This window comes from Chenopodium album, chromosome 11 (assembly GCF_948465745.1).
Source record: "Chenopodium album chromosome 11, dcCheAlbu1.1, whole genome shotgun sequence".
Classification (NCBI taxonomy): domain Eukaryota; kingdom Viridiplantae; phylum Streptophyta; class Magnoliopsida; order Caryophyllales; family Amaranthaceae; genus Chenopodium; species Chenopodium album.
This window is the reverse complement of record NC_137844.1, coordinates 4606839-4632168: the sequence shown is the minus strand read 5'-3', so window position 1 is coordinate 4632168 and position 25330 is coordinate 4606839. Positions and strand designations below refer to the sequence as shown.

At 29.1% G+C, this 25330-nt stretch overlaps 1 protein-coding gene across 1 annotated transcript; it reads right to left on the bottom strand.

Annotated features, from left to right (window-relative positions):
- Positions 1-15431: 15431 nt before the first annotated feature.
- Positions 15432-16102, bottom strand: LOC145568314 (protein LATERAL ORGAN BOUNDARIES-like). The gene has a single exon (XM_081627742.1). It carries the CDS (start codon positions 16076-16078, stop codon positions 15518-15520), a length of 561 nt encoding a protein of 186 aa, XP_081483868.1. The 5' UTR covers positions 16079-16102; the 3' UTR covers positions 15432-15517.
- Between the last annotated feature and the right edge of the window lie 9228 nt (positions 16103-25330).

Below are 25330 nucleotides of genomic sequence, written 5' to 3'. Positions count from 1 at the left end.
CATGAAAGATAACGATCGATGAACATGAAATATACACCGAATAATTAAACTATTGAATCTATTAATGTTTGATTTACCATATATCCATATAAGAAAAAACGTATATTGAAATGAACATGAATATTTGAAGAGAATGACTAAAAATATGAATATTTATCAAAATTTTAATAATTGTATATTTATATGTGAAATTGTGAATGATCATATACTTGTATATGATTGAATATCTACCAAAATAAATATGAACATTCATCAAAATAATATTCCAATCTAAACTATGAAAAAGGACGAATATTATTACATAAATGACTATGTACTAATATATAAATGAACATGTATATTAATCATTTATTAAAATGTAAATGACGTTATACTAATATATAAATGAACATTTAATAAAATAAAAATGAACATTCATATAAATAAAAAAAAAAAAACTACGAACTATAATCGTTGTTTTCTTCTCTGAAATGGTTTCCTTCGCTCTGCAAACAAAACTGAATAATGTACTGATATAATTTACTAGTTTTTCAATAAAAATTACTAAGACTATAGTATAATACTTATATTGATATACATTTTTCATGGTTGATGTTTCGATTATATTTCTGAAATACATCGCAACAAAAAAATTAGTAAAACCTAGGGTTTATACTCTTTTTCATTCCCAATTTAAACAAAATAACTTATTTTTTCAGATTTCCTGCCTTGTTTTATTGAATTTCATAGTGCTTGAAGATTTTTTTTGTGATAATTTAAAAATAATTTTGCAATTAAAGCTTTTGATGAGAGAGAAACTTGCAGAGAAATGAGTATGGAGAGATAAAATGTAAAAAAGGGTGAGGAGAGATAAAATGAAAGTTAGTGGGGGTGTGGGTAGTACTCTAAACGACGTGTTTAGAGAGGGTGTAGGGTGTCCTACCTACACTAGTATTCACTAATTACCAGAAATGATTTAAATTATAGGCCTGCTTATGACGAAATAGCCCAACTTTGTGTAGGCTCAAACAATGTAAATTTTGGACCGACTTATTCAGAATAGATTTGAAACAAGGGTCCAGTACATAATCATAAGTATATGAGTTGGTGTTTGTTCATGGTCTTGCTTGTAGGTTTTTTTTTTTTTTTTTTTTTTTTTTTTTTTTTTTTTTTTTGAGAATCTTGCTTGTAGTTGTTACACTAGATCCAAACTACTATTCCAATTAAGTGTTGAAATCTATATAATTGAACAACAAAGGTTGAACTATTATGTGAATGTGTTATTCTTAGTCTTTACATTGCAAATATTCATAATCTTATCATGTTTCACCTAATTAAGAATTTACAGTGATTTTATAAGGAATTCTTTTTTTTTTAAAAAAAAAAAAAATCGTACTCTAAGTAAGTGGAATCATGTTAAAATTAATTGTCATAATAATCGTATACTTGATAATTAGGTATAACATGAGTACCTTTGATAATAACTGTTACACTCGTAGACAGGGGCGGATCTAGGGGGGGTTCAAGGGGGTTCATTGAACCCACAGATTTTTCGGAAAAAAATTATAAGTTTTAATTTTTTTTTTAAAAAAAAAAAAAGAAAAAAAGGGTTAAAACTAATTTATGTGAGATAAATAATCAAATGTTAAAGCCTGGCACATTGGTAAGGGAGTGATTGTTAGAGCATTGAATCTCCTCCTTAGGTCTTGGGTTCGATTCCTATTGCCCTCATTTTATGTTTTTATTTTTTTTTTGATATTTTTTTCCGAGTTCTTCTGTTCTTTATGAGTTTGTGAGACCTCTTATTCCTCTACTCCTCTTAATTCTTAAATCTTTATTTAATGGTTAATCTCATTTTATGTTTTTATCTTTCTTTTTTGTAATTTTTTCCGAGTTTTTCCGTTCTTCGTGAGTTTGTGAGACCTCTTATTCCTCTACTCCTCTTAATTCTTAAATCTTTATTTAATGGTTGATTTTATTAAAATTAGTGATAATTAGTTAATTACATACTGATTTTTTTAATTGGTTTTGATATATTGTTGAATACTTGAATTGTTGACAAATTGAATTGTAGAAACTTAGAATTTAAAATTTTTACTTGGTCTTTTAATTGATAATTAGAAGAAGTTTACATTGTTAAATTTGTGTTTATTGGGGGCTTGAGATTTTTTATTTTAATTTTTATGTGTAATATTGATTTTTTGCAATAGAAATATAGATTTATAGAAGTAGTAATGTATTAGCACGCTTTAATTTCAAACTATGAAAACTCGAAAAATGCTTTTGTAGGTGTTTTTTTTTTTTTTTTTGTAAAATCCATCCATTTGTAATTAAAAAAAAATGAACTTATGTATTGAATATTTAGTTAATATATGATCATCATTTTTTAAAAAATTCCGAACCCACAGTTCGGAATTCCTGGATACGCCACTGCTCGTAGAATATACATATTTTCATAGCAATGAATGGAGAATCCAAGGAATAAGGTGAGGAATTGAACAAGTAAAGGCACAAAAAATACATTGGAATTTGGAATCAAAATAAAATAAAATGAAATGAAAGATGGGGCATTGGAAATTAAGGTCTTAGGAATATAGCAATATTCGAATATGGTGTCTGAAAGGGAGCAACATTAAATTATGAGTGGATGGAAATATATTGTTGTGTTGATAATATTCCAGCTAGAGTTGACTCAAAGGTCTTCTACTTTAATTTTCAATTTTTTTAAAAGAAATATTTTTTTTTTTTTTGAAGGAATTTTAATTTGGGTGAATAAGCGGGACTTTCTGCGGGGTTTTCTGGATTATGAGGTAAAGAGAGTCAAAGGGGTATAAAGTTGCACTAGAAGCATATAAAAAAAACATTATATTAATATTCTATGAATATGAATTGTAAAGAGGATATCGTAATATTCTCCATATCTGTTAATATCTCCAAGGCGGCGACAACTCTTTAATAACTTACCTGCTAGACGTGGGTAGTTGGTCGGTTGTTTTTCAATAATTTTTCCTATAATTTTAAACATTTTTTTTAAAGTAAGGTAAAAAATTCTACTGAATCAGCACCTCTAACAAGTTAAACCGATTCAGCTCTGCACGTCAATGTTTGATAATGGAGGACTAGAGGGGGAGGTAATCGAATCCCCCTAGCTATTCCCAACGACCCAAGCAAATTTTAGTTGGTGGGGTTCGAAATTTCGTGACCTTAAAATCACAAGATGAGTTCCTCACCAACTCCAACAATCTTGCTTGGTCCACATTTGTAAATATTAGATGGGTGTGAATGAACTATAAGGACTCCGTACAAATTAAACTTACTTTGTTTCAAAATAATTAATACATTTAAATTTTGCATACATATCAATGTCCTAATCTTATATTTATATAGTTAAATATTAATGTAAATTAAAAAATAAAAAAGTTTTATTATGAACGTTTGAGATTTAAACTTATAACCTATTATATACCGAACATCAGTTTTAAACATTAGGTCATGACTTTATTGGCTGAAATCTTAGATCATGCATATCAGCATATGATATAACTCTCGCAACCTTTCTTATTTAGTATGAATCTTCTCCATGAGCAAAATAGTTTTATTTATTTTTAAAGGAAAATCTTAGTAGTACTCTACTATTCTACATATTGTACAATCAATTGTGCAATTGAAATACCACACACAAGATATATGGTTTAATATTTGCCCTACTTTTCTTTAGCTTGTTTCTTTAAGTTTGCTGTAACTATAGTTAGTCATAGAGGATCATATTTTTACCCTTACACTACTGCAATTGGTATTTTGGTCTCACTCTCACTAAATTTTAAAAATGGTACGGAGAATAATGATCTTACTAAACCTGCATCCCTCATATGTCCATAATTATGATCTATTATTGGGTAACTGATTGAATTGCTAATGTTGTTCTATCTTATTGACTAATATAAAATATTGTCACATTATAATTTGTATTTGATTATTAAGAAGTGCACATTAAGAATAATATCACTTAATTAGAAAGGTGGTAATCGATCTCATTTGAATTTTTCATTCTATTACCTAATAAACAAATTAATGAAAAGATCATATGGTTTTGTTTTTGATGAGGAACTAAAGTCGCTGCCTTTAATTATTAGTGGGTCAAATTTAAATCTATCACTAAAACTAATAAAAAACTTATCAATTTGACCATACTTATTACATATAAGTCATATAACTTTCAAAAGTAATGATCTACTCCGTATTAGATAGTGTAAATCAATTGTTTCATGCAAATTAAATAAGGATTTTTATGCCTTTACTATATGCCGGTAACTTTAATTAGAATATAAGTTGAGTATATTAATTAATGAGCTAAAAATATAACGAATTGAATTACTAATCATCATTTTTTCATCATTGGCAATCTGCCAAAAGAAGATCAGTGCATAATTGGTTACTTATCAACCAATAATTCCAATATCATCACTTTAATAAATTTGATAGTTGTATAGTTTGTTAGACACATAAACCGTCCTTTTCATATCTTGGCGTGCTTAAAGCTCTATTATTGGTTAGGTGAGGTCCAAATCCTAAATAAATTATAATGTTTTGCATATATATTATGATATTCTATGTCATATATATATCCTCCTCAAAAAATATAATCTTTTCATAGATTTAGTTCTTCTAATTTAGATTGAATATCATTATTTGTCATATACTTTGTGTATATGATGCATGAAATTAAATACCTTTTTAGGTAAGCCGAAATAATTGATCAATGATTTAGCATTTGATCTTTTGATGTATTATGAAGTTATGATTACATGCACTAAATTGTGATTTTGAAGTTGGATATTACGAATCTAGGAATGATTTTTAGCCAAAAGTAGTTAAACTAGTGCACTTAACCCAAGCCTCAATTAATTGATATTTGCACTACTTTAAAGTGTTGTTCAATGTACATATATATTATTAGTCAAATATGTTGGGGATTTTCTAGTAAACAAGGGTCACAAAGAATGGAAATGAAATTATTGGAAAAACCTTTGAGGCGTGAACGGGATCACTTTCCCAAAAGTATAATTCCGACCCTATACTACAACCGGGTATCACGGAAATTACTCAGGAGATACAACGAAGAACAATTACTATCACTTGTAGGATGATAGCAATTCAATGTATAAAAGTGTTTGTGATTTTGTGAAAATGAACAACTGATAATAACTCTCTATGCCAAAGTGATAAGATAGAAATTATATTTCATCTCTCAACCTTCATTCATCATATGAGGAGTTTCTCATATATATATATAAGATAGTAGTACGTATTACATTTTACAAAACGTAACAACGCATTTAGTCATGCATTAAAACAATGTTTTATGTCATGCGTTGAACAATGTCATAAAACATACTTTTAACAATGCATTAAGACATGCATTAAGTAATAACAATGCATTAACCGGCAAAATGTTATCAAGAGATATGAAACTAAAGCAATGCATTAAAACATGTCTTAAACAATGTATTAAGACATGCATTAAACAATGCATAATTAGTCATCAATTGATACACAATTTATAATGCATCAAGAAACTACCATACTAATGCAAGAGAAACTGAAACTGAAATCTTTTCTCTTGATTATTTGTATACTACTACCTTAATCATATGTGTCTAAGTCATGACACCTTAACCAAATGACTTAAACTTAACATAACATGAATAATAATCAACTAAATACTCTAAATTCTCCAACAAAATAACTTATTGAAGTGGTGATGTATAAAATATAGGGAGTTTTGGATTTATTTCGAAAGATAATGTCTTAATAATTATGTAATTTTATTTCATGCTAGTACTTTTGGAGTTTTTGAGTTATCACTTGGAACGGCGGTCGTGGTGGGTGTATATATGTTGTACTTTGGATTTTTGTGGAACATAAGATTTCTTTTTGTAGGAGTTATAAATTATAGTAGCATAACATAATGGATATATATATGTAATTTATACATAATTTAAATATAATAACTAGTTTTGTGCCCCGGGTTTTTTATTAAATTTTAAGATAATTTTTTAATCTTCATGTCAAATTATAAAATATATCATTAATATAAAATTAGTTAGGAATTGATATGCTTTTGTGACGATTTAATTTGCTACTAGTAGGCATGTAATGACTAATAATAATGTTAGTGGAAATGTTCGATTTAATTCAATACATTAAAAATAAAAAATAAAAAATTAGCAAAAAATAAATTAAATAAAATAAATATTTAAAGCTCGTTGGGTTGACCCGAACCCAAAACTTTGGACAAGGGTTGAAGATTTCTTGACTCGTAACCTAAAGTGACTCAATCCGATATGACTCATGACCCTACTCTAATTGACAGGTCTACATAGTAGTAATAAAATTCTATTGGATTGTGAAGTATATTATTTTAACCGATTAGTATATAATATAAATGAATGTTTTATGCTTTAAACTACTTCATTCGCTCAAAAAAAATATTATGATATAAAAAATAATTTTTTGTGATAATTTTTGAGAATTATAATCTAATAATTTTTTTGAATAAAATTATAATTCAATTTATACATCTGAAATATTGATATTTTATCAAAAATAAAACTCTAAACTAACAATTGTATCTTATTTTATGTAAATCTATCCAACGTGGCGCAACACTTGGCGAAAAGTTGAAGCGTCGAGTGTCGCTGTCTTGTGACCTGGCTAAAAGTTTAGCTTTATATATTAGCTATATGATATGATGAGCCACAATGTCCCATGAAGTCCTGCCCCAATTATTCCTCTCTGGCTCATACTATGGTACTAACATGAGAGACAATCTTGTGATGATTTCATTGATCTCCTATATATTTATACAAAGTACAATATGCTAGAATTAGTAGGGCTAATTAATTAGGTATTCAAATAAACAATCATTCAATATTTCATTTGGTTTTCCTTTAGCTTTCATCCTTGCCGATGCATTATTTTAATTGTTATTATCTTTAATTATCAATATGCAAATAAAATTATTATTACAATAATAAAATAGTATTAATTTGAGACGAATAATAATTATAACAAGACGTGTGCTACATGCATGCATGACTATATTTTTGTTTATTTATAAATCACCAAAGTTAGTTGCAAGTAAAAAAGCAAAGAAAATATTAGATAATTCATATTCTATCACACCTCGCAATCAAAGTAGGAAGTTGTCACAAACTATTACATGAGACTATCCCAAAAATTATCAAAATAATTCGCAAATACCTTTAAAACATCTTGGCAATTTTATAATGGAATGATAACATGGACTATCATGATGTAATAAAATACTCTGTACTATGAATAATTTAAACAGACTCAATTTCAATCCACATCCTCTACGTTTAACAGTTTTCTTAATTTATGAAGGAATTTGTATTGATTAGAGTTTTGGCTCCTCAAACTTAGCAATTATCAGTGTAAAAAGTTGACTCATAAATTACACAAATAAGTCATCTCTTAAACAACTAGTTACGTACATATACTTATCTCATCTCAATCACAAAAATTCCATATCATGATTTCAAATAGTGGCTGGAACATCTCATGTTTAATACGAGTAACTTTTCAGATTATAACTTTTTTTCAACTACATTATATTTCATGTCAATAAAGCCAAATTGATTGTTCAAAAATTCCAACCTCAAAAATCCAAAACACTAACTACATATACACACACACATAGTTGGTGGGGGTTAACTATCTGTCTTTTCTATCTTCTGATCTGCCATTTAAAAGTTTTATCAACTCAATTCTCTTTACTTCTTTTTTACGTCTTCGATCTTCTACTGAAAATAAAGACATTGGTTGATTTTTTGTATATAAGAAAAAATAATAATCACATTTCAGAGTAGTCATACCTTAGTTCATTATTTGTGGACCTCCGTTACATCATATATATAATGACACAATATATGTAAGTTATGTAACAAGCATCAACGTGTCAATATAGGAACATTCATTCATTGTATACATAGTGGTAAATGTCAATTAATTTAGATAATAATCCGTAACAGTTTAAGGTGGTGTAAGTCTTTGATGTACTGTAATATTTACGGTATATTTTCATTGCACATGTTACATTCACTGTTAAAATCAACTGTATGTGTGAAATTAGTGACCTAAAACCTACTATGTAACATGGTGGACATGTTACATTCACTTTTAAAATCAACTGTATACGTGTAATTAGTGACCTTAAACCTACTTTGTAACATATATGGTGGAAACATTACAATCACACACCCAAATTACCTTTTTGATTGTTTTATTAAAACTTATATGTATGGTTGGTATGAAAGCTATGAACAATACACAATTGACACCGATAATAAATTTAACAAAAAAATATGCATGATATATGTTTAACACAAAATTAGTAGAAGTAGAACATACAATTCCAATCAAAGAGAAGATACAAAACTTTAGATCACAATCAAGAGAAGCAATAAAGTAGAAAAAGTTAGCATTCTTAAAAAGCTAACCTATACAATGGAGATCTTCTTAATGTAGGGGCTAGGATTTTTGAATATATAGCCACTAATCTTAGTTTTTGTTCCAATTAGGAGATGATCGATATACCTAATAGAAAGTTTTATTTGGACTCTAGCTTTTTCATGATTATTCAACTTTGTCAAACCTCTAACAAGATTCAATCTTTAATTAATATGAGTGATAACAACTTTTAATGTTGTCGTTATGCGTGTGTGATTGAAATGTTTCACAAAAAGCTTCAACATGAAACCTTAATGGGCTAACTGTTTGCTCTGTACTGTATTTTTACACCTCAAATATATCAAATTAACTGTATTATTATTATTATTGCTTACTGTTATTATTGCTTGTTCACAATCCTATATAATAGTTTTACGTTTAAGTATGAAACAATACGGAGTGGTTCTCAATCCTCTACAACGTTCGTATGCACTAACTGTACTATGCGTTTTATAATCAAGTAATAATATGGGATAACTATAGGTTTTAAACTTCCAAACCTGATCCAAATTTGACCTAAAATAATGTGGTTCTTGAGTTTTGACCAAAAGCTTTGAAATCCAAAATAATCTACTTTAATCCAAGCTTAAATTCAATTTGGCTTATATTCTTTTTGGTATACATGTAACTAAAGATGACACTGGGTTGGTTAGGCAGGGCCAACACAACCTATCACAAAAAAGTACGCATGTAGGCACTAGGCAGGTGTGGTACCCTTTTTTTTTTTTTTTTTTTACAATCAATAAGAGAAGGTGTAACATGATCACCCCTTATGATAGTAAATTAAACTAAATTTGACTAAGACATGCAATAACAACACAATACAAACACAACATATCGACACTTAGGCGTTGTTCTTTTGAGCTGTTGAGCACATCAGGTGTCAGCATAGTGGAGAAAAGCAGTACAAATATAAGAAAGCAGAAAAATACAGCTCAAAAGAATAGGTTAGAGTTGGGTTCGTTGTTCTTTGAAAATTCAGCGGCACTACACATAGCAAGTGTGCTTAGCCGTATGTTGTGGCTAACCAGTAGTAGCAAGACACGCGGGCCCGACACGAGACACAACACACGACTATCTTTAATGCAAGGAGGCCAAAAGAAAGGGAGAGAGGCCGAGGAAGGGAGAGTCATACCACATAGAGACATAGAAGAGTGTTTGATGGACGTGACATGCTCTCAACTTTTCAGGAGAAATAAAGAAACAAAGAAAGGGGGGGACGGATTTTCCAATCTCTCTCTCTTTAAATATCCCATTTAATCACTCACCAATTTCAAGCCTCCAATTACATTTCTGGAAATTATAAAGAGACATGCGAATGCGAATGTGAATGTAACTCTTCAACTGTTACTCATTCATCATAATATTCATATTCTGAAGAAAAAAAAAATAATTTAATAAAGTCTGCAACATTAATGTTCCACTGTTTCTTAAATAGTGCTTGTCACTATATTTATTATTTTTATTTATTTATTTGACTTTATGTATGTTAGTACTAATGTTTAATTAATATGTAGTTTTATATTCTATAAATATGCATCAAATTATCCCTTGTTATTGCTATAATTAAGCAAACATATGCATTGTCAAACAGTAGGTTAGAAAGGGAATAATCAACCAACTATGCTCTTTTTATGTTTTTGGTCAACAGTCAAAAACCCTAACCCTAATTATTCTATACTTTATCTTTTTCATAAGAATCATTCTCTGCTAATTATTCAATCAACAATCCATGATTTCGCAACTCTAATTAACTAGCTACTTGACTACTTCCACTATATATCAAGTGTCCACTAATATATGAAGAGTATGTAGTGTAATTATACTTTTCAAGTTTCTAACAATAAACCATAGTACATGTTAATTACTCCATATTTTATCTATATAAATAGATAATTATAATAAAAATATACTTTGTACTTAATTGGTGTAAATAAGGTAGTAGTAATCTTAAATGGATTTGATTAAATTACTAAGCCCTAGTGTATGTAGGCGGCAACCATATATTTAATACTCCTAATTTTTTGGTCCAGTATTTGTAGTTCAGGTAAGGGAGTCAGGGGAAAGGTTATAAGAGAATCTCCACCCGGCCTCATGATATGCAAGCATTAGCTTGACAAGATTTGAACTCCCTCAAAAGGTATCAAGAGTCTTATCAAGTGAGCTAAATCTTGTTCGTTGTCTTAATTACCGGGTATGCTTCAACTACTCTGTAATATATATACTAATTGCAGATATTTATGTGTTAGCTTTGGTCAGAGTAGCTAGTACAGTATGCATGAAGAATAGAATGTGTATAATAAAAATGTAAAGGTACTAAATGGCTGCAGTAGTACTGGCAACTGGTGTTTTTTGAATAAGTAGTCTGTAGATATAGGACTTAAGTAACAGTGAAAGAATTGGGACAAAGAGGCAAGAAATTATTGTATGGGACAAGTGGGAATGAATAACCCTTTATTTTTCTTCCTTTTTGTGGATCCAAAAACATGATGAGAAAATCTCAACTGTTACCTAAACCACTGTTTAAGATTAAATTCATCAAGATGTGGGCCCTTTGTATATTTATTTGATTTGGGAAGAAAATTAAGTTTTTATTTATTTTTTAAATTTTTATAGTGAGAGGATGGTTGAGATCAAGATCATATCTAAGGGATCACAATAATGCTTTTAAAGTTCATAGTTTATCTATTTCTTATTTCTAGATCAAAAAGAGATTTGAGGAAATATTTTTAAATTCTTTCTTATATTGTTGGTAGGGTTTCAAATATTTATGTTAATTTGATCCATATATAAGTATATAATTTAATCTTTAAATTAAAAGAAACAATACACTTTATAGTGAAGCTTGGTCATATCATGTACGTAGTATGTGAAGTTAGTTGAACCTTTTCAAACATTGAGCTTGTTTTAACTAAAATTTTCGAAAAATGTCCATTGCTTATTACATTTTTAACAAAAAGTGAACAAAAGAAAAAAAAAAAATGTATAGTTGTCAAATTGTAATTTGGAGTTAACTTTCATGCTTAAGTGATGAGGGTCAAATAAATTGAAGTAATTGTTTCAATTCATCCCCAAAATGACTTTTAATTAATAAAATAAGAAGTAATAGAAATTTCATGCATAGTCAGTCCTATGTAGTCCAACTATTTGAGAAAACATAACTCTTATAGTTATAAAATGTATGTTCTTGGTGAAATTAAGCCTAAAAAGTTATTTTAGGATATTAAAGCATAAAATAACTATAGTATAATGCATAATGCATATATACATGGAATATATCAACACAATTAAAATAGAACACATATAATATTGTTCAATCATCATTACAAACTTAATTAAAATTATGGATATTTGTGAAAAACTACCTTATAAAACATTTTTTTTTGCGAGAAACTACCTAATCAAAAAAATGTTGTAAAAAACTACCTTATAAACGGGTAAATGTTATACCCATTGGTCGGAAAGTCACTATTGACATTCATTTTCCGGCATTGACCACATCACGTGCCAATCACTTGACTTTTAATTCACCCTTTTATCCTTTTTTTTAATTGGCACGTGACATGATCAACGCCGGAAAATGAAAGTCAACGATGACTTTTCGACCAAGGGTAGTCTCTTACAAAATTTATACTTTTATAAGGTACTTTCTTATAATTTTTTTTTTATTAGGTAGTTTCTCGCAAAAAAAATGCTTTATAAAGTAGTTTTTCACAAAATGTCCTAAAATTATAAAACGTATTTTACCTCTATTATTGCACACAATTTCTTTTATTTAATTTAGATAATTACTTAATTTTTATACCATTTTTTTAACATTATATTATGTCATTGAAATTGGTGACATGTCAACAATTAATACTTAAATAAATTATTTTTGTATTGAAAAATTGAACTAAAACCAAAATATTAGGGCTTGTTTGGCATCATTTTTGGTTTTCAGTGTTTTGTTTTTTTGAAAACCAAAAACCAAAAATAAGAAACAAGAAAAAAGTGTTTCCACTTTTTAGTTGTCAGTTTTCAAAATTATCATGATTTTAATAAGTTTAAATAATTTTTGATTCATTATGAGGCATATGTCATATACTTTTAAAAAACAAAAAATCAAAAAACAGAAAACCACAGCAATGCCAAACGAACCCTTAATATTTGAAATTGAGCTCAAAATTTAAAAAGGACTCCTTATAATTAGAAAGATTATCATTATAATTTCAGGCAATTCAAATATTCTTTCATAAAGTTAAAATATCTTTATATGAAAAGTAAAGAGATAAAATGAAATACATTGCGGTAATATTTTTGTAACTTCATTTTTTTTAATCTAATACTTTTAAAAACCTTATTATAATACTCAGATCATATACTCCATACTTTTTAATTTGAGATATGATATCTTTACAAAAATTATGTGATAAGAGTGATAAATTTGAAATTTTACCCTAAAAAAAAGAAGAAGAAGAATTTGAAGCTATTTAATGAAAATCCATCATGAATTTTTTTTCAATAATACAGCATTCATATTTGAACAGGAAAGGAGCAGAATATGCATGAGTATGTTGAGGAATCCAGAGCCTAAATCATGAAGAGAAAGGAAATGTAAAAGAAGAAAACAGTTTAATTTGAGTACTTTGATTGTGCACCACCACACTCAAAGAAAATGACATTACAACAATATATACTTCATGTATATTCCTGCTTCTTATGCCATATTCATTTATATTTCTACAAGTGTATCTAAGTTATAAATATGCATGTATGTACAAATATAGTCATATACCACTCTTTTAACTGCTGGTTAAAACCATATACTGTGGGTAAAAAACTAAGAACTTGACACTTTTGGACAGAATATATGTCACACTTTTTAAACTTGAGTGGTGTTTGTTTGGTGGAGGCAAGCTACCTTATGAAGAGACATAGCTATATATGCTGAGAATTATGTAATGTAATATAGCACATATATATCTAGCTATACTTTAGTGCTACTTGAAGTTGATGGCTAGCGATACCCTATAAAGAAAAAATGTAAATCGGTGCACAAGTTGATCAACTCTGTCGAGAAAGAGTGTGATCGATAATTAATATGATTATCAAAACCCTTTAACTTATTCCGTTTCCATAATTAGTAAGTTTAGATGCTTCAGGACCGGCCATAAGCACTTAACTTTTCGAACTTTGGAAATAAACCATCAACTTAAACAAGTTAATGATCTAGAAGATTAGGGAGAAATATTAAGCAAATATGTGGTCCTTGAAATTAAGAAACAAAAGCACCAACAAAGTGAGAATATAATTAGCTAAATATGTGTAAAAGGAATATAATTAAGGCTTAGACTTGAGCTTCTAGCTAGGGAATCCTCCTTTAATAATTCACTAAGTAGCATAAATATATACTCTTATCTTGTGTTTACTTACACCGTTAAACGGTGACATGTAAGGAGCTCTACTTGCACGCGTATGAATTCTTTATTTCCCCTTTGCTTATAAATGAAATGAGCTATATACTATTATTAGCTTATTAAATAAGACACTCTAGTGCAACTTATAGCTCTTAACACACACAAACACACATTTTCCAATTAAGAACTCTAAACCTCTATCCGAGAGTAGACTCAAGACTCTACTTTGGGTTTTTCTTTCAAAAAAATACCATTCAATGACTCGGGAATAGCCAAATTTAAGTTACAAGTTGATCTATTATATTCCAATTCAATTCATGTCCCAACGTCAATTATCTTATCACATCACTTGAGTCCATCGATAATTAATAACTTTACAACTTATCTAAGCTAACCTTTAAATGGATCAAAACTAGACTTGGGACATAAGATCTTAACTCAAAATTCAACAAAATATGTGGAGCTAGCACATAAACATCAGTTTATCAAGAATCTTAACCTATCCATAGTTTCATTAACGGTTCTTTTTTTATTCTAAGTTAAAAGAAAATCTGTTAATAACATGGCTAAAAATCACCCAACTAGAGGTCTATAGTTCATCATACCTCCTCATGGAAGTCATCTGAAAGCATGTTAATTTAAACCTGAAACACATAGAGATCATAGATGACAACCTTGGTTTACCTTAGACTAAGCATCAAATAATCAAATTTCGACCTTTTCTCGAAAAACCAGCTTAATGATAGGATTTAATTTAAGCTTCTTACAAATCACTTGTAGGAGTACAAAAGGAAAGCATGCAACTAGAGCATCCAATTAGCACACCATGAATTGAACCCCCCAAATTTAGCTAGGCCTAAATCAATGTATTGATCAAAGTTGACACCTTCAAACTTCAAAGCTAATATCTAATCGGCCTCTTGAATGCAACTAAATCATGGAGTCAAGTTATATAGATAGATTAAATCGAAAACAAAGAGAATTTTATGATATTGAAGCGTATACACCAAATTCAAAACCGTGTTATGTTGAAGATGAATACCCTTGAGATGTTTTGGTAGCCTAATTAGGGACTTAAAGGGGGTGTTTTGGAAATTTTGGAGAATCATAAGGGGGTATTTTGGGGGGTTTTTTTGTTTCCGGAAAAATAACAGAAATATCACTAATTTGAAGTTTCTCAAGCGTATACACAACACAATTTCATAACCAAGATTCATCAATAAGACCATATATAGCATTACAACACAAAACATCACAATTGATAATCCAAGGAATACACATTTATATAAATACTTGAATTATTTCATATATATAAGCCCCAAAAATATGATAACACCCACAAAAAAAAAATGGAAATCCAATGACTCCAACTAAAAAGTAGAAATTCAAATAATAAAATTAAGGGTAACAACCTAGCTAAAGAGAAGCATATATCAAATAATATAGAAATACTATATATATATATATATATATATATATATATATATATATATATATATATATATATATATATGATGATGAGTTATATAATTCTCACCTTAATTATATATATGCCATCTCTAATTAGCTTAATTAGCTAGGAAACCTTTTTATATAAATCAATAAGATCACATGTTACCTTGATCATCATCACCTCCTCTTTGATCAACATTATTCATGTCATTCCATGGTAAATAAGGGTAAGGCTGCATCATCTGTGAGTTAAGATCAGTAGGCTGATAATAGCTGCCGAACTGATCGAGAGGCTGCCGAGGAGGAGGAGGAGGAGGTGGAGGGATACCCCCCATCCCCTGCATTGCGCCCGTGGTAGAGTTGATATCGTTACAAGCGTAACGAAGAAGATCCGCATTGGCTGCATCAAGCTCCTTTTGAAGCTTTTGTACTTGGCGTTGAAGGTAAGATATGGCCCCTACACAGCCGTAGACGGGGTCCCTGACCCTCGCCTCGGCCTCGTAGGCTAAGGAGTTGACGGCGTCCTCCCTCTGGTGAGGGAGGAGCTCGTTCAGGAGTTTGGTGACGTTGCTTGCTCCGAAGATTTTGTGCACGTTGGCGAATTTTTGAGGCTCTTCGGGTGGGAAATAGGGCGCGAATATGCACCCTGGCATGCATTTCCTACGCAGGAACTTGCAGGCTGCACACGGCGAATTGTAGGAGCTTGATGATGCCATTTTAGTGTGTACTTTCTTCTGTGTCACATTGTAGAATGTAAAGATGAAATGAAAAGAAATAGTCTAATTTCACGAAGAAGACATTAAAAGAGATGTATGTAATGAGATTCATTTTTTAGTGATTGATAAAAAGAATCAAGAATCAAGATTGAATGAAATTAGGTTAGCTAAGCTAGAGAGTTTTTCAGAGTATGTTCTAACATGATTTTATTTCTTCACAAATTAAAGTTACATACATCATAAATTTATAACTATAAATGAGGTTTTTCATCATTATAAAAGTAGTATATTTGATTTGTTTCTTACTTTTGATGATTCTTTGTTTATCCCAAGAATACAATATAATGGTGAAAAAAATTATTTTTTTTTTTTGTTTTTTTTTTTCAAACAAAGTTCAGATAATATTCTAACATGGCAAAAAAAAAAACACTTCTTTGGTGGATTTATTATTGAAAAAATAATATTATTATAATTCCCCAGTTTGATATGCACTTAAAAAACATTTAAAAATAAAAAAATAAATATAAAATAAAAAAAAACCCACAAATTAATCAATGAAATATAAAATTGTTGATGATTTTTTGTTAATCACATATAATTCAATGAAGATACGAAACAAAAAAATTAGACCTGCCTGGCCTTGTGATTATATAACACATCCCAATTTAAGAACAAAACCAAATAAAATAAAAGCCCTTTTTTACATTTTATTTTTTTTTATAAAAAAAAGAAAATTCAATTTAAGAACATTAACACTCCATCCAGAAAAAAAAAAAAAAAAAAGAAAAAAGAAACAAGATAAGAAAACACACCAAAGAAAATTGCAAAAAAGAAGAAGAAAAAACTCAACCAACTTCATGATTTGGCAAATTGATATTTGACAAATCAAATTTCAAAAACAAAGATATCAATCTTAAAAATTGTCTTTCTCTCTCTCTCTGTCAGTCTAATTTCTGTTTCTCTCTCTTTTATACTCCTCCATGTGAAAAAATCCTAAAGAAATGAAGACAATAATCATGATGATCATAAGCAGCTATTATAGACTAACAACAGTACACACATACATGCTCTTCTGATTCATGGGATCTAGTCCTTTTTTTTTTTTTTAATTTTTTTTCAATTTTCCCTTACTTTCTCACCTCACCTCTTTACCTAAGCTAACAAGATACTACTACAACTCTATATTATATTTAATTTATAATATAAAGTTTTCATAAAATTCAAAACCATAGGTTATAACTTTCATGTGTTATAACCTAAGCTATATATATACACACACTAGATCAGACTTGATGTCTTGAAGCTAAGACAACATCAACAGCAGTAGTATGTAGTAGGCTATATATTCAAAAGGGTAGGTGCTTGTTTCTTACCCTTTACCTAAAAAAAACAACAATCATATAGGAGAATTTAATTTATTTAAGCTGCTGCTGCTGCATATCTTTATTATTTTTCCTGTTTATTTCTCTGATCCAAAAATAATAAACCAGGAAAAAAAATATGAAGAAAAAACTAAAAAAAACAGTACCTTTTTTTTATATTTTTTTACACTTTCCTTGTGTTAAGGCTTTATTTTCCAAAGAGTTTTTCTTGTTGTACCCTGATATTAAGAAAAGATAATAAGCTGTTATTATCGTTGGTTAAGTTGTAGATCACTAGAAGTACCGAATTGAAGTGATTGAGATTTATGATGTGATCATATTAAGAAGAGGGGTGAGAGAAATGAAAAACCCTAATTAGTAGGGAAGAAAATAAAGGAGAGAGAAAATGTGTGATAAGTGGGAAGATTATTTGCAGAGAATGAAGAAGAAATTGATGATATAAATTTATGACAAAAAGGAATGGAAGGAAGGCAAAGAGCATTTTTAGTGGAGAGGAAATCAGCAGGAGAGAGAATTCAAGGCTAAAAGACAAAATAAAAGTGTAATTAATGGGGCACTATTTTTATTTATTTTTTGAAAAATTAAATTAAATTTGAGGAGAGGGGAAGAGGGAAGAAGGGAGGGGGGGGGGGGGGGGGGGTATAGACTATAGTATGATATGATACTGCAAATTAATAATATTACTATAAGTGTTTGTGGGGTTGTCTCCATTTCTGCTCCTCTAATCTAGATTGATCTCCTGCTCCCCCTTACTGATCATGCACCTTGAAAAAAAAAAAAAAAAACACTTCAGTCTCGAATCTGATTTTTACTAAACTAAAATTACTTTTAAACTATAAAATAAGAGTAGAAATAAAGTCTGATGAAGACAGCATATATAGTTTGGTAAGGTAAAAAACAACAAACCCTAACATGGGATTGATGATTAATTTGGTGAATTGAGATTGTAAAAAGATACGTTCACATACTGTACAGGTTGTGAAAATAAACGAATAATCAACACGTTGGATATGGCTAATAATTATTTTAGATATGGCCCATATCCTTTGCCTTTCTTATTGTCTTAACTTGGGGTAAGTAGTAAAATATCCTTGGATAACATGGATTATTAAGATTAAGAATATGATAATTGTACACTCACTTATTAGGTTGTATAATTTTACTTATGAACAGTAACCATCCTAATCATTACTCCTAAATATGGTCCTATCACTTTCAATACTATACCTTGGCCAATTCTAAGAGAATCAAGATGAGATGTGACATATATAAGTAGATTACAAAATCCAATAGCGTTTGGTTCTATCATAAAGATGCTTACACTTTAATTTATTGCTATTATTATTATTATTATTGTTGTTGTTGTTGTTGTAGATAATACTTTTAACATGGTTGCTATCAATATTATTGTTATAGATACTATTAACATGGTTGCTATCAATCAGTAAGTAGCAATTAACCATATATGTACTCATTTGTGGAGGCTACACAAAATGATCCTTTGTTTGTTCATAAATGTAATTGAGAACATTAGTTTGCTTTAAATTATATGGAATAGAACGAAATACTTCATAGAAGGGTATTGTTAATTCCGAAAGTCAATTTTAAGAGTGTTCCTAAAAGTCGCGTGTCTCATAAGAAGTAATTATCTGGACCTATGTCAAAGAATTTTAACAAAGTAACATTTTTGAAATATTTTATGTAAAAAAAAAAAAAACTTTGAAATATTTTATGTAAGGAAATTATTATGAAGCTATGATGAATCTAAGGTCTACAAAGTCATGATTAATGAAGTGCATGATGTTATTAAAGGGTGAGCAAAGTAGATGAGGAACACCTCATACAACCAAAAACTAAAATATAAGCTTTGATTCAAGGTTATAAATAATGGTTTATCATTTTGATTTGAAAGCGAAAAGAACATGAAACATGTATATATTTTTCAAATTAAGCAAGGTAAATTAATTACAAGAAATTGTGTCATGTACAACTACAAAGTGAAAATCTGATATTTTACAGAACTAGTGCTTACTCATCATTCTATTTGGCACTACTACACAATCTCTTTTGATGATTTTTGTGGTTGTAAGAAGCTTAATTATCTAGGTACCATAACCTATAAATCCTCCAGATATATAGAAATTATGAAAAGGGAAGCTATCCTACCATGGTTACCACTCTCTCTCTCTCTCTTTTTTTTTTTTTTTTTTTTTTTTTTTTTTTTTTTTTTTTTTTAAGGAAAAAGAAAATCAAATATAATACATGTAATCTTTTAGAAATTAAAAATTTATATATATTTGCAATTTTAAGAGTTGAACATAATACGATGTAAAAAGTGAAAACATTAAGCATGTAACCAAATACTCCTTAATTACAACATAAAAAAAAAGATTAATTGACCCATGAATGTCATAAATATTCTTAAACTAATATTGTATTGTTTCACAAAATAATAATTATAATTAGTCCTCAGCTCCAGGCTACATATATATACAATAATAAGGTTGCCTATTATATATTTAAAATGTAAAGAAAGTTGGCAAGTTGGTAATCCAATTTTAGCAAGGGTCAATTAATTTATGATTTAGGGCAACTTGTTACTTTTAATTTCTTTTATCAAGAGTCTAGAAGATCATCTAAGGCCCTGTTGTCTTTACCTTAAAAAAATAATATTAAGTAAAAATAATTTCAGTTCAGTAAAATTAATTTCAGTTCAGTAAAAATAATTTCAATTCAGTAAAAATAAGTTCAGTTTAGTAAAATTCAGTTTTCTTAAAGAAGAATTATAATAGAAAATCAGTAAAAATAATTCCAGTTCAGCAAAACTAATTTCAGTTCAGTAAAATTAATTTAAGTTCAGTAAAAATAATTTAAGTTCAGTAAAAATAATTTAAGTTTAGCAAATATAATTTTTTTTCGCTAAAAATAATTTCAGTTCAGCAAAAATAAGGTGAAGAGAACGGGGCCTAACTTTGAGCTATAAATGTTGGATGATCAACGAGCTTAGTTGGTTATAGGGGGTGATACACAAGATTTGAGATCAAATTAGGTATCTATAATTTGCTCTCGTGACTTTCTCTATATTACAAAAATCTAACCTTGAACTTGTTAAATACTAGTATAATTTTTTTTTTTTTAAAGAAAGTAAAAGATATTATTAAAAATTTTATTACTCCGTATGAGGGTGATAAAAACAGTAAAAGGAAAACAAATAAAATAAAAAAAGGTCCCTTTCAGATGCAGTAATTAAAAAAGAAAACCACAAAAATAAAGATTAAAAAGGTGGTTTAAAAAATGCAAGATAATAAGTGAGGTAGTGAAAAAAAAAAAGAGTAAAATTACCAGAAATGGGCATCTATAATAAAAGGGTTGGGCTGTAGGCAATAGGGCTAGAAGAGGGGCCCAATAAGGAAATAGGCTTATAGGCCAGAACGTGTGGCTACCCCTGCTATGTCTGGGCCTACTCCACTCATTCTACGACAACCTATTCTTCTGTTCATGCTCCTTCCGTACAACATTTTTTTTAACAAAATATCATTTTTTTTGCTTTCTTTTTTCTTTTTCCTATTAAAAATAAAGGTTGAAAAATGTCCTCCGTATTTTTTATTTTTATAATGTTATATGCCTAAATTTAGGATGAATATACTTTAGACAACAAAGATAATATCATAATATACTCAAGTTTTAGATGTCTAATATACTTTTTGAAAATCTGGCTAATCGTAAAGGTATCATATGAGTATTTTTAAAAAAACTTTTTATGCAAACAACAATTACAATTTTGTGAATTATGACTTGAGTTACTCCGTAATAACACAACTACTCAATTGTTTCCTCTATTTAATAACATACTTCATAATTTTGTTAAACTTGACCAATGATTACTCTTCAAACGTGTTGAGAATTTTTTTTATTATATATATTAAACAAAATGAATTTAATTGTATAGATTTATAGCTTTTATGTACATGTTTTAAGAAAATACATGCTCCGTAGTAGAAGTGATCAAGTACACTATCAAAACAAATGCTTATCCTGTAAAAGAATGGAAGGAGTACGTACTTGGAGCATTTGACTTTTTAAATGGGATTTTCAGATCATATAAATTTAGGATCACCTTATTGGCTGTTTTTGGACTTGAGCTCATGTACTTCTCACAATCCATGAATTCATGGGTATTGCGAAGCAAATTAAATCTTGAAGTGATCACATCAGCATATACCTAGCTGTAATTAAAAAAGAAAAATTGTATAATGCTCCAATTAATCCAAATAATCAAATACTTCAATATTTTCTGAATATTATTTACAATTCATAACACAAAATAACAGATGTTATGTCAAATTGATGTAAACTATTCATTATTGAGACACAATCAGCAGGAAGACAAATAGTAAGAATGACTTATAAGCACAAAATTGAAAATAGTATATGATCACACTATCATCAAACTATTTAGTCCCACATGATGAATAAGGTTTGATCGAATGTCTTTACACAAAGAATTTCTGTCAAACCCAATATGATTTCGACACCCTCAAGTTTCAAGCTAAGGTCATTTCTTGATGGTCGATGATTGATTGTTCATGTATACAGTCGATCTATTTGATCAGACGTGTACTTGAACCTAAAGTCGTGCTGGAATTTTTACACTTGGACCGAGGTACATAAATAATTGAGTTATTATACAGATGTAAACTACGTATGATTAAGATGTACATAATAAAGTCGATTTAAACATGTACTACGTGATACAATATTTAACAAGTCTTTTTAAAAGACATCAAATATATTGAGAATCAGGAAGATAGAAGAAAGATGGTTATGCTTTAAATCTTATAAGGGTGAGACACATCTTTTAAATAAAAGCATTAAAATAAAATGTAAATTAAATAAAAGTTAAATGCAAATGACTTACATTCAAACATGAAGGCCAATTCAGATGTTCATTTCCGATCAATATAATGACAAATCTGTAAGAGAATCACAATCAATTTGCAGAATTACACCTCTATACCACAATGATCATGAGTTGGTTGACAAATTCTAGTCACTCTTCTCTTAAAGATTCTATAAACTTGACAATGATTAGAGGACAATGGTTTTGGCAATTACAAAAAAGTTATAATGACATTCTCATTCACTCTTCAACAATCATAAGTTGATTATCGAGTGAATGAAAATTTCATTATACATCGAGAAATGCCAGAATCGATTGTCACAAATAATATTCTAATTAATTTAGTCGACAAAACATTGAGAGGTGGTAGTACAAGATTTGAGATCAAATTTGGTGTATTAGGACCTGAACCAAGCATAAACATGTATCTAAGCAAGGGGGTAAGTATACCTCCTAGCTTATCTATGGCTTGCAATAAGAACCCTTTAAATACACAATTTCTTGCATTAAATCCAAATTTAGATAATCTAAAGTATTCAAATTAATCAAGAAGGAAAGAGGAAAAATAAAATAAAATAATAATTTTCAAAGTGTTGTATAATTTTTGTTAATGGGATGTTCAGCCAATCTATGCAACTTACTACATTATTGAAAACATCAGCTTCTTTGGAGTTTCTTAACCGCCCAAATCCAATCAAACTCAATTGGGCCCATATTTAATCATTGGTAAATTTAGGTATTGAAGTTAGGGTACTTTTTTTATTGTAAATTAAATTTTTTGGTGCTTAAAATAAGACATTATAAAGCAAATTTTTAAAAACTTTATGGGAATATCCATCATCAAATGACAGCAATCATACCAGAATTCGCTACTTCATACAACAAGCTAAGATGCTCATTTTACTTTTAATTTACATGCGAGTGGAAAGCTAACTAATTTTCATCTAGTTGTTTGATCAAATGTAGGAAGATGATTTATTCATGCAGTTCGTTATTGATCATGGAAGGTAAAACTAACAAACAACTCGACCCAAAGTTTTCTACTTCCACATAATTCATAATTTAAGTTCTTGGATTTTTTTATGTCTATCAAACAAGCAATGAATAGATGATTTATTCAATTATGAAGCCGGTTTGATTGGATTTGGGTGGTTAAGGGAATTTTTTTTTTTTTTTTAAACTAATCCATTGGCCATAAAATTTCACACTTTAGAGAGAATTGCCTACGAACAAACTTTAAATTTTATTTTTTTTTCAATCTTTTAATTTCATGTTTTATTTCTCTGTGTAGATCACGTATGACAATCTTTAGTGAGATCAAAAATACAAAACAAATTTCAAAGTATTTAACTCCAAAATGAAATAGAAAACATAAATTGTGAGCATAACATTAATTGTAATTTTTTTTTTAAGAGAGGTTAGTTGTTGGATATATATACTGTTTAAGTTGTCTCTTCAAAGAGTTCAAACCATCCTAAAAAAGGGTTGTTTATGATCACGCCTACCATTTCCCTTTTGCAAAAATAACCTGCGGGTGAGGTCAGAGAGAATAGATTCCTCAATTTAATGAGAATGCCAATAATGTTGGTTGAGGTCCCTAATCATTAGTGATTTATGATATGATATGATTGATTGATCTCATCCTTTCTTTTAATTGTTTGAGGATAAGTAGTTGAAAGATAGGGCATCAAGCAAATTAGTATTCCTATCAATGTACAATCAAAGGTCTAACAAATGATCAGTCAAATGACTTATTAATGTCTCTTTTAAGTAAGAGCCATCTATTATAGACCTTAATGGGTCCATTGCGGGGTAAAACTGTCATCTTAAGGGGCGCTTGGAATGGAGGTAATAAATTAAGGGGATAATAAAAGTTAAACTAGGTAAATTATAGTTGATTAGAGGTATTATTGTAGGAAGACAACGTGTTTATAAATGAATTAAGGTTGTAGTGACATATGGAAAAGAGAGGGGTGAAGGAATCATTACCCTCAAAATGAAGGTAATGGGTTACCCTTACCCATCCTCCCCCTAGTGTAACCTATTACCCCCAAAATAAGGGTGATAGTTTCCTTTCTTCACCTATCACCACACCATCATTATATAAATCTTCTTACAATCACATTATCACTAGCTCCCCCTCTCCTATGTTTACTTTAATTTTGCTTGGTTTAACTTTTATTGCCCCTTAATTTAATACTCCCAATCCAAGCGCCCTCTAAGTGTTTTTGAGTAAATCACGACATTAGTGACTCAATGATATTACAAGTTTGTTGATGCACAACTTATTATCAGTATTAGTTACTGTTGTAAATCAACATATTCCAACAGTGAAAAGCAACCGTTATAAAAACAAAGAATTGTTCATTAACGAGAAACTATCAACCAAGTTATTGGCTTTACCCTTCACATTTTACGAAATTCTTGAAGATTAATTTATCACTTAGTACTCGTACCTTTACAAGGTCCCAACAATTTTCTCTTTTCCCTAAAAATCAAATCCCATCAATAAACATTGGACTCCCTCCCTTCATTTTATTTGGTCATCTATCCAATCATAAACATGAAAATCAAAGATAATACAAAGTTAACATAGTATATGTATCATGCATGCACCATATTCAAAATGATCACAATCTTGAGTTGACATGGAGAAAATCCATAAAATGGATTCTTTGTAGATCTTTGTTTGACTTGTGAATTATATACCTAATGGTGGTCCTTTGCCTCTCAAATTCCCAATTTTGCCTTTAATCATATAATATGCCCAAATATAATCAACAAAATGAGACGATACAATGTACCTTCATATAATACACCCAAATTTATTTAAGTATTATTCTATATTACCAAATAAATTTGGTTTCCTAACTTCTTCCTTATTTGTATACATTATTCCCTAAATACATACCCTTTCAATAATATTCTTAGTTCTGATTTCTGAATCCTACTACGTAGTAAAATAATGAA

Bases quoted from the DNA above. Each gene is read 5' to 3' on its own strand.
- LOC145568314 (XM_081627742.1), bottom strand. From the start codon at position 16,078: ATGGCATCATCAAGCTCCTACAATTCGCCGTGTGCAGCCTGCAAGTTC.